Here is a 16,018-nt window from a genome sequence, read left to right on the forward strand (position 1 = left end):
TTAAATATTACACACGGTTGCTGCGTCGCCAGTTCCTTTTTCTTTGAACTTGGCTGGACACGCGACCGCGTGTCTAGATACAAGTGTAATTGGTGTAAACCTAGTAAAAAAATATTTAACTTCCAGGTCAAGACGGCGCAGGCTTCAAGCGGCTGAAGCCATAGCCGGCGGCACGCGGGGCATCTCCGCTGCGCTCCCCGCGGCTCTCCGCGCGGGTCGCGCCGCGGTACTAGCTCCGCGACCCGCACACAACCAGGACATATGTCCAGACAAAACTGTGTAACTAATATTAGTTGGTATTGGTTGGTATATACCAGCGGTATTACTATATATGACAAAAGGCGTAAGCCTAGATCTCATGTACTTGAGGAATTTGGACGATGGCTCCCGTGACCGACTGTAGGCCAAGCACATGATGGGCCGCGACAGTATCTCGCCGCGAGATAGACTACCCGTCATTACATTGTCTAACTGTATTAAGAAGGGACGGGTAGTCTTTCTCGCGGCGAGATACTGTCGCGCCAATGATATGCTAGCCCGGCAGGTCTAGAAGATGCTGCACTGTGGAACGACGCGAATTTTCTGTATTTCGACGATAACTTTTCATTGCCCTAATAAAAATCTACGAAATTTAGTAAGGATCTTGGGAATCTGTTCAGGACTATTCCTCCCAAATTTTACGATTATTTGTCAACACAATAAAAAGTTATACTAACGTCACGTCGTTCTACAGTGTACTGGTTTAAATCCAGCTTCGGTTAAAGAAGGCCTTTGTCTTTGTTTCTTTAGTATTTGACATCTATTCCCAATCTTATATCAATAGGAAAGCATCGTAGAGTGAGGCGCTCCGTAGTCCAAAAGTCATCTTTGTAATGTTTTGTAAAAACGTTATGCAGCCCTAAAGTCATCCTTTATTAAAGGCCAATTTGGCCTTTGGTAAAACTAACAAGGGGCCTAAATAGTCACCCCATCATATATGTACAGAACTCACTGTGCAACTTATTATCATTAACTACCATAGAAGTGGATAGTGGAAGTAAATAACGGACATTTTTGATTAAAAAAATATGGGTGACGGACTTGAAGTATTGTCGTCTCGCTCGCTCACATATAGTTAAAGCTGCAACCATTTTAGATGTACGTTTTGATTCCACCAAATATTAATATTTAGAAAGTTGTGAATCTGAGAGGAGCCAGCGAGCGATCCAAATATAATATAACGATTTTAACCTCGTAAGACCCACCATATAAAGTTCTCAAATTTTTAATTTGAACCTTATTCTATAATAAAATTAGAACTAATTTAGTTTGTTTTAAAAAACAATGAAACAAAAGAAATGCTACTTTATTTGGTCCATGAAAGGTTCAAATTAGATTGCAGGAATATGTACATTGTCATGTACATTTAGTCTCAGGAGGTTAAACATAGTTTTTGAATGAATCTCAATAACTATAGTAGTAATGGTGGATCTAATTGTATAATATATCTTTACATATATAGAGAGAGACGAATTATTATGTACAGTAGTAATATTTTAATACAATATGGAGTTGGAAAAAACCCTTAAATACGTTACCAAGACGGTGTAGATAATAAAAAATAATTTTAATCTTAAGTCATATTTGTGGTATTTGATGTGATTAAAACCAAAAAGCAAGTAACTTCAAAACGACGATTGTAAATATCCCTGATAATGATGACTAAAAAAAACTGAATGTATAATTTAGTGTAATAACGGAACAAGAAATACTAGTGTATAATATTATGACAGTCGAGAAATAGAAATACCGTCGAGTTGCTTCGGTCTATCCTCGCCCTGCCCAGTGTGATTTTTAAAGGACACATTCCATTTTTAGCAAGTTATGAATAAAAAGCCTAGATAGGTGGAGGTTAAACTGAAAATTCTTTTTTTTTTTACTCAAAACGAACCAAAGGAAAATCAACTCTATTTTCCAAATGATTTGGTATAATTTTCAATGGCTTAAACTGAGTATGGTGAGCAGCACGAGGCTACGTGAAACTCGTTAGGTTATTTAGATAAATTTATCTCGCATAATGATTTCATGTTTTAATGCGGATAAGGGTACAATCGGAAAATTAGGTTTAATAGACCTTAACTTCGGCCATGTCCACAGCCCACAAGTGAACCTAATGCTTGTGTTACTAATACTACTATCTACTATACTATCGAATGTCTTATCTTTATACCTAGTATTTATTGTTACAAAAGTATTTTACTAAACTTGGTTATACCACGTAGATTGAGTTGAAGCACAGATGTAGTGCATTCCATCGTATTTTCACGGAAACGTACGAACGTTTTACTACTTCAGTCAGTCTCGGTACAAAAAGTACTGAGGTTGACTGAAGTAGCATGACAAATACGAACGTTTCCGAGAAAATACGATGGAAAACAATTATGCACAACTTCTGTAGGTAGAGTTTTATCTCTAGCGACCCACCATGCATACAAAGAAAATTGGCAGTCAAATTTGAATCAATGGTATTAGAGAACAGAGTTCAATTTGTTTTGTTTTAAGAGCATTTCTTTTATTTTTTGCCATTTTATATATTGTGACCTTTTTTGCCACTATTGTGTTATTTCTAGTCAGGATCGCGAGCCCTTTCATCCTTATAGGAGAAAAAAAGTGTCCTAAAATTTCCATACATTTTTCATACTTTCCTTTTTGTTACCGCCATACAAAGTATATGGGGAAATGGTAACACAATAGGAAAACAACTCTGGGACATTTTTTTATCCCATTAGGATCGAAAGAGCTCGTGATTCTGAGTAGAAATAACATAAAATTGGCAAAAAATTTCACAATATTTAAAAATGGCAAAAAATAAAAGAAACGCTCTTAAAACCGAACGTAACAAAACAAAAGCAACTTTGTTCCATTTAATAAAATATGTGACATTTCCAACCAAAGGGTACCACATTGTCGGTTGTCGATAAAGTTGATTTCAAATTGAAGCTACATAGTAATAGCGCCTTATTGACAACCATCAATAGGTACCATTTCGGTTGAGAGTGGCACATTTTATTGGAGGTAATTTGTACTAGTATTAGAACTTTGAACCCCGAAAGGTTAGGATAAAACTAGATCACTCTATTAAAAAATGTGCCTTCGAACAATTTATGAAGTACCTAGTGTTAATATATGTAGACGACCGATATGTGAACTGTACTGGATACTTCAGTCAAAGTAATTTACAGCACTAATTTATTTTTATTTAAAAGCAGCAAGATTTTTAATGTTTAAAAAAACAGTTGCTCTACAAATTGAGCGGTCAAAACCATATTTGCATAAAAACTGTAAAACATGTATAAGGTAAAAGTACTAGTGCTCGACATGCTAATGCTTAATAGATGACACTTTGCTGTCACCTCTATTGACTAAGACTTAAGTTTCAAGGTGACATGTACTGGGACCGCGTCGAGCACCAGTACGTTTACCTTACTTACAGTTTTTATGGAAGTTAGGGCAAATTTATCAACATAATTTTACTTTTTTTTGAGATCAAGCCTCCTTAATGTTATAATATTTATAATACTATTTAGGTATATATCTACATATGTAGTAATTAAATACAGACATTCTACGTACAGCTTAGAGCATTTAATAAATGGAGTGGCCTTTAAGAGCCTACCCTCTGCCGAAAACCTTGCACAGTTGTGCAAACTTTTGTATGGACTGACGTGTACGTAACGTACAAATAGCCATACATTTGACGTGCCCCTCCCCCGCAAAAATCGGCAGACTGTTTTGTACAGAAAATGATAGCCATGCCGTCTCCAGTTACTAAATGCTCTAAGATAAACAGCAATGTACAGGCACCATTTATTTCGATTTTAATATCCAGTGTAGTGAACCGGTCGAGTTTTAGAGATAGTTGTCCTTTTCGGCCTCTGTTTTTTGTACCTATCCTGATGTAAATAATAGTCATTTTAAACATTTTATACAGTTTCCTTCTATCTATAACGGCTATTCATACTGAGGCAAAAACAAATATTTCATGGGCTTCAAACATAAAATCAGTAAATTTGTTGTTAGGTGATAAAACTAGTACCTACACTACTTATTTGTTGCAAAACACAGCATATCAATTTTAAGGCCTATTTTTTAATCTCCTGATGAATTGTTACTAATTATTACAGTTTTTATTTCAAGAAATTATATTTATCAAGAAAAATAAATAATATATACTTTGATATTTTATGTTTAAACAAACAATTTACATAATTATAATTTAATTATAATAATAATAACTACATGTGTGGCATCTATACTTGTGTTAAATTATTGCTTGTCATTTGTTATATGTTTATTCTCAAGATATGAATGTATTTTGTTACTTTATATCTCTGTTTTTATGCATTTTTCTTTTAAAATGTACTTTCTGCTCAGTATATAGTACGGTATATATTGACTTATGTTTGCTCAGGCGCAGCAATGTGATTATATATAGAACAACTTATTCTAATAATTTTAGATGAAGACGGATGTGACTAGATTTGTAAATATCAAATAAAAAAGCCAAATACAAATGTGGTGCTTTTATTCTACTCTTTTTTCGAAACTAAAATAATACTCCCATAATCATTGAAAACCTGAAATAGAAATAAAATAGGAGTAGCTTGGTCCCACCATGGGTCCCACCTACTCTGTATCTTTAGGTATTTAAATAAAAGTAACAAAATCTACCCTCAAATGGCTCCTTAAGCCAGTTGAGGGTAGATGAAAACATTACATGATCAAATAAAATTGGTTAAAGTCACAGGTCGTTCAGTGACTGATCCAGGCGGTTTTGTATTTGGTTGGTTAACCAATAAATGTTATAACTACCCGAAAATGTACAAATTGTTTGTTTACTTTTATTTAAATACCTAAAGATACAGAGTATAGTGTCAAGTAACCTTCATAGTTTCAAGTAGGTATACTTTATACATTCTAACTTACGAGTATCGCAGTAATGTGTGCGGGTGCACGACCATTTTTAACCGACTTCCATTTCATAGAAGGAGGAGGTTCTGTATTCGGTTGTGGCTATGTTTTTTTTTTTTAGTATAGGTACCCCGTTTTATAAGATTAGAAATTTGCAACCTCAAAAGTACTGAACTTAACTTTTTCTTCTGAAATGCTAGGGTTCCTATGATATCCAATATTGCGGTACAATTATGTAAACTACACTATAATTCAGTGCATAGTTAGTCAGATTTAAATTTGGAGGAAATTAGTACTTTTGAGATTACACGTAATCTGAAAAAAAACGGACTTATAGCCAATAGAAATCAAAAAGTTTCAAACTTTGAAACATCGTTTACGAGAACCCATAATCTTACAAAATCAACGGCCACTTATTTTAATCTCAGGCATTTCTGAAAAGGCCATAAAAGAAAATTCCGTCGGAACCCATCTGGTCTTATAAGGGACAGCATTCGCACAGATGATACAGAGAACAGAAGTTTGCCTTTGTTCGTGAAGGCGGGATTCTGCCAGTGTGCGGCACTGTGCGGCATATTCAGTACAAAAAATGCTTGTACCGCACAGTGCCGCACACTGGTGCAATCCCGCCTCACATTTGAGGGTTTTTGCTTTGTGCGCGGAACAGAGATACCTACTAGCCTTTTTAAAAGTGAGCCTGCACTAAATAGTTTACAGTGTCGACTATTGTAAATCTTCATAATTTCTGCTGTCAAACGACAAGCATTCTATCGCACGAATACATCAGTGCGAGCGAGATAGACTGCGATCGAGTTTACGCTGAATGCTAATGTGAACGTCAAGTGTCAACTCGTGATATGGCTACTGTTATGTGGCAGCATTTTAGGTTATTACCTATATCGTTTTCATTCCTATCATATTCCTACTAATATTATAAATAAATGAGAAAGAATGTACCTAAATTCGTCCTGTCTGTCTGTCTGACAACTCTTCATGCTTAAACCGCTAAAGAGTTAGATGAAATTATCAAATTACGTATGTCGATAGTTTGAAGCCCAAGGAAGGACATAGGATAGTTTTTATCAATCATTATCATTATAATCCAACACCAACGAAATCGCGGGCGGAAGCGATCATCATTATCATCCCACGCAGACGAAGTCGAGGGCAGAACCTAGTAGGTATTGTTTATATTTTGTAAAGCGCCGCGCAACTTGAAGCCTAAAACCTCTGTTTTTATATAACTGTGTACAAGAACCCGCGAGAATTACAGATTACGCATATTACCGTCAGTAATTTCAGAAATTACCGTTCTGGGGTAATATTGTGCAGTAATATTAAGCCCCCGAAATTAATAACTGGAGTCGAGAAGCCCCGGCAAAGGGGGTGATTTAATCTTAATGGAATTGGAGGACCCAGATTTTTTACGTTAACATGCAAAACGGTTATGATGTATAAAGATAATGAGGTTTTGTCTGGTTGTTTGTCGATTTGTATGGATGTCGGGCAGTTGAGGTGAATGTTTACATAGGTAGGTACACAACTAATTACCTAACCTAAACACTACCTAACCTACCTAGCCTAACGTAACCTACCTAAGTGCCTAAGTTAAAAACAATAACTCCTTCAACTCTTTCTCTACTTCTTCTTCTACTACTTCTTTTCTCTACTCTAAGGTCTATAAGGGAAGACCGCCTACTAGTCCTTTCGTCACTTAATTCTTGCGTGCGTACCTACCTTAGAGCATTTAATAACCGGAGTCGCCTTTAAGAGCTTACCCCTCTGCCGGAAACACACAATTGTGCAATCTTTTGTATGGACTGACATGGCTATTTGTACGTTACGTACAAATCATGTAGTCATAGCAATAGGTGCATTTGACGTCCCCTCCCCCGCAAAAATCGGCAGACTGTTCTGTTTACAGAATGACAGCCAAGGCGTCTCCAGTTACTATTAATTATTGCTCTAAGGTACCTATTCCACAACACATATTCCACTTACAGAAGTCAGAAGAGCAGGAGTAAAGCTCTTCCTTTCCGACTCTGTCTGAGCGATGCACGTGTAAAAATACGAGAGTTCTTGCCCAATTGACGGACTTCGCTGCAATACATTTTATATGCCGGTCTTACCCACATTGTACACACAACATTTCAGAATTTGGAATAAAAATTATACAAATCGGTACTATAGTCCAAAGCTCTCAACTATGGTCCAAAATTAACTGTATTTTTCGTTCAGGTGTGTCGTTTACTGTATTTTTTGTAGTTCTAAGACAAAGTATGTTTATAAATGGAAAAAAAACTCAGAGTAAACCAAAAGGAACATTGGTATTGATACTTAATTTCATTTTGAACTGCTGGAACATAGTTGCAGTATTGGACTATAGTTGGGAGGTTTTACGGTACCTTGAGAATATAATTACCTGCATGCTTACCCTCTTATTCATAAACGTCTACTAAAGTTGACAAGCCGTTAATAATCGTTTGTCCCTTTCCATCATCATCATCATTCCAATTCGTCGGAAAGGGACAAACGATTATTATCGGCTTGTCAACTTTAGTAGACGTTTATGAATGGAGGTTAGAATATAACAACAAATGTAGAAACTTTTTTTTAAATATTTCTATTCGAAATTTAAGCTAGCATATTTGACCCACTTTTCCAGCTACTACGAGTACTTACACAAACATTTCATTGCGCACTTTGTCAGAGACAATTTCTCCCTAGTTTTCCTCGAGTAATAAAATTCTTCGTTATCCAAGCATTTTCCCAAGAACCCCCCAACCGAGAGGATACTAAATGTTTTTAAAGCCTAACAAATGTGACGACTTTGCTTTGACAGGGGGCTTTCCTTACAGACATTGCGATATTAAATTGGGAACGGAGTTGGCGGCAGAATCGTTATTTATTGCATTTTATTTTCTTTTTCCCGTTACCCGTGCGAGTAGAAGAACCGTGACTCGCGACGTGATACGTCACGACTTATGCTGAGTGACATCCATTTTGGTGTACTTTAGATATATTAATATTGTTTTCACCACATCATCTCGTAATAACTCTCTTTATTTTTCAAACACTGATAAGAAAGTTTTATTTTAATCACAGGAATGGCAAAGCCAATTTTTTTTTTTAAGCAATAAGATGCAAATTTTGAGTGGTTTCATCATGTTAGCTGGTAGATTTCGCTTTTAAGTGCTGATTTTAGGTAATATTTTATATTTTTAATAGCCTTTAATTTAATATGTGGCGCTTAATATCTGCGAAAATATATCTGGAAAGCGTCTCTTAGGTACCTAATTCATAATCTTATTTGATGTGCGAATGTGTGAATGATGTGCGTCGAAAGTAAAAATGTACCTACCTATAAAATTCCTAGCTATGAAATACAAAAAACGCATTAGGTATATTACATAAGTTTACATATGTATTAATATTAAAGCGCATTTCAGAATCTACTCTGTAATTCAATAATCAGCAGTTGTAAGTAAGTATGGTGGCTATTAATAATGTTTGAATAATATATACCAATTAGCATTAAGCTTAAACTTAATTATCGCATGGATAGCTAGTATTAAATATAAGCTGATGAATAATAAATTATTATGACGGCGGCCAAATAACAAATATTTTTGATGCTTTTTAAACGCTGTTATTTTGTAAAAACGCTCATTTGTAAATATAAAGTCCCCTCCACACTCGTGCGCGAATCGCGGCACGAAGCCGCGAACATGAGTGTGGAGTCATTTTCGCTGATCTGAGAAATCGACTCCACACTCGCGTTCGCGGCTTCGCGCCGCGATTCGCGCACGAGTGTGGAGCGGGCTTGGTGACTTTAATGCCTGCTCATAGCCTGATTCTGATTATGCGATTTGTTACGAATTTGATCTTATTTTGATACGACCTTGAAGATGGTTCACGCTGATTAGTGCATGCGAAAGGATTGTGGTGCGTGAGATGCGCGCCAATCACCAAGACGACCGTGAAGGTCATATCAAACCCAGTTTATACCCCTAACAAATTTTTAAATCGTATAATATCAATATTGATACTACAACAGCTTTTAAAATCGGAATATCACTCTAGCCTAGATGAACAACATGATTGTATCGGTTTAGTCTACAATGCCGCTTCCAAATATACATACATACATACATGCGTATATATACATATATATACATGCAATGAACTTAAGATAATCGGTCAAGAAGTCAAGAATCAAAATAACCGCATAAACTTAGGTAAAAAAACGCGGCGTTTATTATCACAAGTGAGTCGCCTACACAAACTAACGTGCAAGTTAATATTAAATAGAAAACGCATAATGCTGAATTAAATTGATACTAATTAATAACTAACCTTTAAAAATTACGGGTGCAAGCACTTTTTTGAGTACAAATATAAGTTCGCACTTTAAATGCTTCTATTAAAATTGCGGCAACGTTGCAAGAAGGTACTTGGTAATTTAAAATCTTAGTTTTTGGAACATTTTTGAGTATTTAAAAGTAATTACAATAACGTTTTTAAAGCTGACTTGTATCCTTACCTGTGGTCGTGGTGGTTTGACACTAAAGGCCCCAGTACACAATGGGCCATCGCCGGCCACTCCAAGGGACACAGCCATGCGGTAGAATGAGATAGCAATATCACTTGCTCCCTCTAATGCATAAATGCGTCCCTTGGAGTGGCCGACGAGGGCCCATTGTGTACTGGGGCCTTAACATATTCTCTAGCGACTGCGTAAACTCACAACGCATCTCCCTCGTACTGCCTTTGGTGCAAGCGAGACGCATTGCGTTTGAGTTAACGCAGTCGCTAGCGTTTAAGCCTTAAACTCATGGTGAGGGTATTGGTGGATAACTTTACACAATATAAAGTATCCCCGTTGGTACAATCACATACATTACGTAACTGCTAAAAAATAAACAACATATTTATTTTTGTTTACATTTAGCGAAAAATTATCAAAACAGAAATCAACCCTAAGCAACCTTAATTGTGAGAAAAGAAGGCAAACATAATTCCCGAAAAGTTCTTTGTTAAAGACGTCATGAAAAAGGTGCTAAGATGTAATATTATAAACGGGCCCAACAAAGGCTTAAAAATTCTATTGCGTTCCTTTTGAATGAAATTTCTTCTCTAAATTGGGTTGAGAAATCGGGCCTGTCACTTGAAAAGAAACTTTAACCCTATACTTTAAAGTTGATGTTCGTTTGGAAGTGGTTTAAACGCTGTGAGATATTTCTTTTAGCATAACTTGTAAGCAAGAACGTTGTAAAAGTTTGATAAAGTGCTTCGCAAGCAATTATACAATTCATTAATTATGAAAGGGGTGTAAATGGTGTAAAGGATGACTCACGTTAGACCGGGCCGTGTCCGGGCCGGAACTTCTGGCGCTTACTTTTCTGTGACATGACAGGCGATCACGTGATGCTTTCCATAGAAAACGATGCGCGGTAAGCTCCAGGCCGGACACGGCCCGGACTAACGTGAGTCATCCCTAATGCATGGGCTTTCACCTGTTTCAGTCTCTGTTGAAAGGAAAATATACTAGGTATTTTGAATATTTAGAAATCTCTTGTAAAGATGACAAATTATTTTATGGAAGCTGAAGGCGTCAAAATCTATAATAGAATAAATAACGCAGCGAATATAATTTATTTTACATTATAACCTTAAAATCCCATTGCCCTACCATAAGAAATACCATCGACTTTGATAATATTATGGTAGAGTTACATGTCAGTCGTTGGGACTTTACCTTAGGGGACCACATTTTTCAAATTTGCTGCTTTTTTCTACTGTCGGAAATAGCTTGACAGACTATATTTAGCTTTTCAGAGATGTTGGCGACGCTGCAGAAGTTCGGGTTGCGGCACCACGACCTGCCGACGATGCTGTGGAACGCGGAAGTGCTCCTGCGCATCATAGCTCTTGATCTCAACAGCAGGAACAATAAACGTTAGATTTTCTTCTACCACCTTTACCTCATTTTAACGTTTCCCGGTTGCACGTAATTGCCATCTGATCTTCAACCCGGAGGGGAAACTAGGCCTTATTGGGATTAAAGGATGATTTGAACGATCCGGGTTTGGGCGTATAGAAAGAATCATGTGACTGGTCACCCGTCATGGAAAACGTTGTGTCGCAAGCCTCAGCCCGGACCCGGAGCGTTTTAGCATTGTAAGTCATCCTTAATGCGGTTTCCTCGCAATTTTTCTTCCACCGTAAAGTAAAGCGACTGCTGAAACAAGTGACATTTCATACATACCTACCTAAGTTCCAAGAAACTCGATGCGAGAGATGAGAGGAGCTCAGTCTGTGACTCTTGGTTTGAAAACAAAATGCTTAACTATTCTTCTACCACCATTAATACTACTTACTACTATCCCTTTAACCATGATATCCCCAGAATACCTGGGCCACGATAAAACTGCTAGCGTCAGGTCACCATTGAGTTTTTTGGTCACATTTATACGTACAGATATACCTATATTTCCTTGTCCGATATTTCATGTCATAATTCTCAATTCTCAGGAATCCCGACAATACTATACTTGACATCAGCCATTGTCCTGGCGCTATACATCTACACGTACCACCTATCCACGTACTGGTATATATTCTGGCGAGGAGGCGGTGACATGCTCTTCATCATACTGCTACTGTCGCTGTCTATCAGCAGCTCTATCGGCTTTGTGAAGCTTCTTTACATGTACTTTAATGGGTGAGAACTTTTGTTCAAAATTAATTAATTCATTCATTCATTCATTAACAATAAAGCAGACAGAAGCAACAATACATACGATAGGCTTAAAGGATGACTCACGCTAGACCGGATCGGGGACGAGCCGGAGCTTCCGGAACTTCGTTTTCTATGGAAAGCACCACGTGATCACAGATCTGCCGTCGGATGCCTCGGCCCGGTCTAGCGTGAGTCACCCTTAAGGATCTTCTTCATATTCAGCCAATAAGATATAAGGCTTGACCATCCAGGTAAATTGTAGCCATGAAGAAATAAATAATCATTCCTATGTCTATTATTTAGGTATGCATATCAATAACAGAAGTAACACGATTTTTTTTCCCTTAGTCGAGTTATTTTAGGTCAAACGAATTTACTATGACCCTTTTTCATGGTTTTTGAAGGATAGAATACGTACTTATAAGCTTAACGTACTTATTTTTTTTCAAGTAACTGTAGTGGTAAGTCATCAAAGCTATGTATATTCAACTTTATATAGGTACCTACACTATAAAATCGTGCTTAGTACCCAATATAGTTTAGTTAGAGCCAACATTTGCTTGATTTACATCCTTCCCAATGCCATCCGTACATGGCGACCGTGACAGGACTCGAACCTGCAATCTTACAACCAAAAAACCATTTAGTTCATACTACCTCTGTTTTCAGCACGAAGCTAAAGAAACTCTTATCAGAATACCTCGAATGTGACGCTGCATTGGCCCCCGACAGTCGGATGTTCAGAAATGTGGACGCAACTCTGAGGGGTGTGAAGAAACGAGCCATTATCTTTTGGTTGATCATTATTGGTAATGGTGTCGTATATTTGGCGGTTCCACTTCTCAAGCCAGGACGGCATTTGACTGAAGATGGGCAAATTCTTCTTGGTAAGACCTGTATCCTGTATTTTTTTTTGGAAATTTGCTAAATTATATCTGGATTATAATATAACGCTCCGCTCCGATAGTAGACCGACTTCACTTCACACGACCGATGGAAATTTATTAAGATTAATGAATAGAAATAGAGTTTTACTTCTTAAACTAGGCAGGGATTGCAACATTTGCAACTTCTATCTCTCGGTAGTATTATAAATTTCCTTTGTCTTGTGATAGTACAGTAGGTTATGTTTCTGAGTCATACATTCTGGTGACGTGAGGTTTCTTGTTTAATTGAAAAAAAAGCTTCATAAATTTGTGATTAGTTTGTTCCAAATCCAAATTTATTTACAGCTCTCTTCTTTAATACAGTGCTCTGAACCTGAACTCCATTTAATTCCAAATAAGTACTGTTCCACTAGTGATAACCGTAACCGTATTTTGTCTAATCATAATCATAATCATAATATCGTTTATTGCACCATGGTAAGCAGTTGTTACAAAAAATACAAAAGTATAAAAGTTTCTCATGGACCCCAGAAGGGTGTTGCAAGCATTTTCTTAAGCTAAGTATCAACCAAATTATTAAGGAACACAAACAAGCCTTAAAATTAAATGTATACAAATTATTGATATTAATTTACTTAAGAAAACTATCATTAAGGAATTCTGTGACAGAGTAGTACGCTTTTTCTGTAAGGAACGATTTCAACTTTTTTGCGTATGCCGTGTCTCTTTCTTCTGCCTTTATATAGTTCGGGATGTGATTGTAATATTTGACTGCTGCATAATGAGGGCTTTTTCGGTATATTTCTAAATTTGGGACGGGTAATTCAAGCTTATATTTTAGTCTTTTATTTGGTAGCTCTCGGAATAAATGAATGTTTTTTCTTACATATATGCCTAATTCATAAATATATATAGATGGTAGAGTGAGTATGCCAAGTTTAATAAAATGAGGTTTGCAACTTTCCCAATTTCGGATTCCTATTAATACACGAACACATTTTTTTTGCATCACGAATAAGTCGTGTGCATCTGTACTATTACCCCATGTTAAGATCCCATATCGTAACCATGAATTAGCGAAGGCATAGTAGGCGGTTAGAGCTGTTACTAAGTTTGTAGTTTTGCGAAGCATAAAAAGTCCATGCAGAAACTGGGATACTAAAACTAAAACTACTACTACTACTACTACTAACTAAACTAAACTATATTTTCAGGATTAGAGCCGATGTATGAATCCCCAAACTTCGAGCTGGCTAACATAGCTCTGTTCGCCGGCGTCTTTCTTACTGTCTACGCGCCGGCCAACATCACCGGATTCATCATCATCATCGTCGGTTATTCCGAAGCACAAATGCTGGCACTCAGCCAGGAGTTACTCCATCTTTGGGACGACGCGCAAACTCACTATAAACAGTTCCAGCCTGGTTCTACAGACGGTCCAAGTTGCTCTAACGGTATTTCCAGAGAACTTGAGAATATAAAAAAGAAAAAATTGCGTATGGTTAATATTTATGTCAGAAATCGTTTAGTGAGCATCATGCGAAGCCACGCAACTAATATGAACCTTATCAACCAAGTCGAAAGCATCTTCAAAAACGCTATAGCTATAGAATTCGCTCTGCTATCCGGTGGTCTTATAGCCGAGTTGTTAGGGGGTTTAGAGAAGACGTACATGGAGGTGCCTTTTGCGATGGTGCAAGTGTCAATGGATTGTTTTACTGGGCAGAGGCTGATGGACGCGAGTAAGGCGTTCGAAGACGCGGTGTATGCTTGTAAATGGGAGTATTTTGATGTGAAGAATAGGAAGTTGGTGCTGGTGATGCTGCAGAATGCGCAGAGGACGTTACATCTGTCGGCGGGAGGACTGGCGAGCCTTAGTTACACGTCGCTCATGTCGGTGTTCAAGTCGATATACTCGGCGTATACTGCACTACGGTCTACTATGAATAAATAGGATATTTATGAGTATGTATCTGTAAAATGTACCTCCTTTGCTCCTAAATGAGTAATTTAATTAAAAAAACATTATAGTATTGTGTATATTGATTTAAAAAAACCATCATTATTAAGGCCCGGTCCCGGCCCGGTCCAGCGTGAGTCATCCTTTATCATGTTGTAACACTTAAATGAGGTTGTAATAAAGTTTTCATATATAAAAACTGTTGATAATTTCGTATTTACCCCGCCCAGCATGAGAAGTTCTTCAAACCAGCCAAATAGGGTATTTTCCTACTAGTCAACTCAGTTACTTTTATAGAACTGTCAAAACGATTTGCTAATATGGAATTTATATGAAACATTAAATCGTGATGTCACGGTCAACTCACCTACTTTTTATATTTCTATCCGATTTATTAATTTTATTTATTAATAGAACTTGTGTTTAAAAATATCTCCTATCTCTGTTTTTCTAATAATTATCTGGTGCATTCATGCATGGTGTAAAATAATTTATTTTAAATACAATAATACCCTATTGTATCGACTTCCAACGACAAAAATTCACAAAAAAATAAAATCTGCCCATTAAAGACTTACAGGGTTATTCATTAAACTTTACGGGTCTGATTTAGTTAAATTATGTTTGAACCCTTTCTTACAAATGCGTAGAGTCTGGCTATTGAAATATTACACAAATTTTTGGCGGGAAATTCAAAAAATCTTGGGCTGGTCACACTTTGTGTAGTAGGAATTATAGTTTTGATACTAGAAAACATTTTTGATTTTCTGTGCACACGTAAGGTACCTAAGGAAATAAGTTAAATATACGTTTACGTGCACTCAAAGTCAGTTCACATAATTTCTACCACTATTTAAAGTACAGTCAACGACAAACACATATGTTTACGTTCCAATGTTTACATTTTATTGATATTTTCCAGAACTTCTAGTTTATCCGTTTCTTTACACACTTGTCCTGTTTATGAGATTCAGGCTTAATAAATTGACGAACATAATCATAGTAATAGGCAAATGTTAGAACTAGTACATAAAGTATCAAAATATTAATAGAGCACCAACCTACCAAATTGTTTACGACTTGTAAACATTGCAGTTTTTCGTTATACAACGCTTCACGTCGACTTCGCACATTGTCGTAATTATTTACGAGCTTAAATAATTGTTTGCGGACCTCACTCGGTATATAATAGATAGTGATTATTAATATTAATTAAAATAAACGCCTTATAAACTGCGAATAATTTGAATGAATGACATAAATTGACAGCAGACTTTTAACTTTTTTTTTAAATCATAGACAATTAGTGATACAACAAGGAAATATCTGTCAACAAAATTTGGCTAGCCAGACTCTATGTCAAAATTACAGATAAAGACAAACGATTATTAGTTAAATGAAAAAAAAAAAAAAAAAAGTACTCGTTTATGAATAAAGTATGACTCACGTTAGGCCGGGCCGTGTCCGGGCAGGAGCTTC

General features: G+C 36.6%; 2 protein-coding genes across 4 annotated transcripts in view; both read left to right on the plus strand.

The window, feature by feature from the left end:
- The window catches only part of LOC134797411 (Ig-like and fibronectin type-III domain-containing protein 2), a 110,571-nt gene extending 110,296 nt beyond the window's left edge, over positions 1 to 275 (plus strand). For all 3 annotated transcript variants that reach the window (XM_063769633.1, XM_063769634.1, XM_063769635.1), the window contains one exon: positions 127 to 275. In XM_063769633.1, coding sequence (XP_063625703.1) covers positions 127 to 164 — 38 coding nt within the window. In that variant the 3' untranslated portion in view covers positions 165 to 275. The remainder of the gene's footprint in view (positions 1 to 126) is intronic.
- A 10,514-nt stretch (positions 276 to 10,789) lies between these two features.
- On the plus strand, positions 10,790 to 14,542 carry LOC134797232 (uncharacterized). Its single transcript, XM_063769457.1, has 4 exons — positions 10,790 to 10,908; positions 11,485 to 11,674; positions 12,362 to 12,579; positions 13,794 to 14,542. The coding sequence occupies exons 1-4, from the start codon at positions 10,791 to 10,793 to the stop codon at positions 14,531 to 14,533; spliced, it is 1,266 nt and encodes a 421-aa protein (XP_063625527.1). The 5' UTR covers position 10,790; the 3' UTR covers positions 14,534 to 14,542.
- Positions 14,543 to 16,018: the final 1,476 nt, after the last annotated feature.

The sequence above is a fragment of the Cydia splendana genome, chromosome 15, assembly GCF_910591565.1.
Source record: "Cydia splendana chromosome 15, ilCydSple1.2, whole genome shotgun sequence".
Classification (NCBI taxonomy): Eukaryota; Metazoa; Arthropoda; class Insecta; order Lepidoptera; family Tortricidae; genus Cydia; species Cydia splendana.

Coding starts and splice junctions, on each gene's coding strand:
- LOC134797232 (XM_063769457.1), top strand. CDS start 10,791: ATGTTGGCGACGCTGCAGAAGTTCGGGTTGCGGCACCACGACCTGCCG. Junction 11,675..12,361: donor CTTTACATGTACTTTAATGG/GTGAGAACTTTT, acceptor CTCTGTTTTCAG/CACGAAGCTAAAGAAACTCT. Junction 12,580..13,793: donor AGATGGGCAAATTCTTCTTG/GTAAGACCTGTA, acceptor CTATATTTTCAG/GATTAGAGCCGATGTATGAA.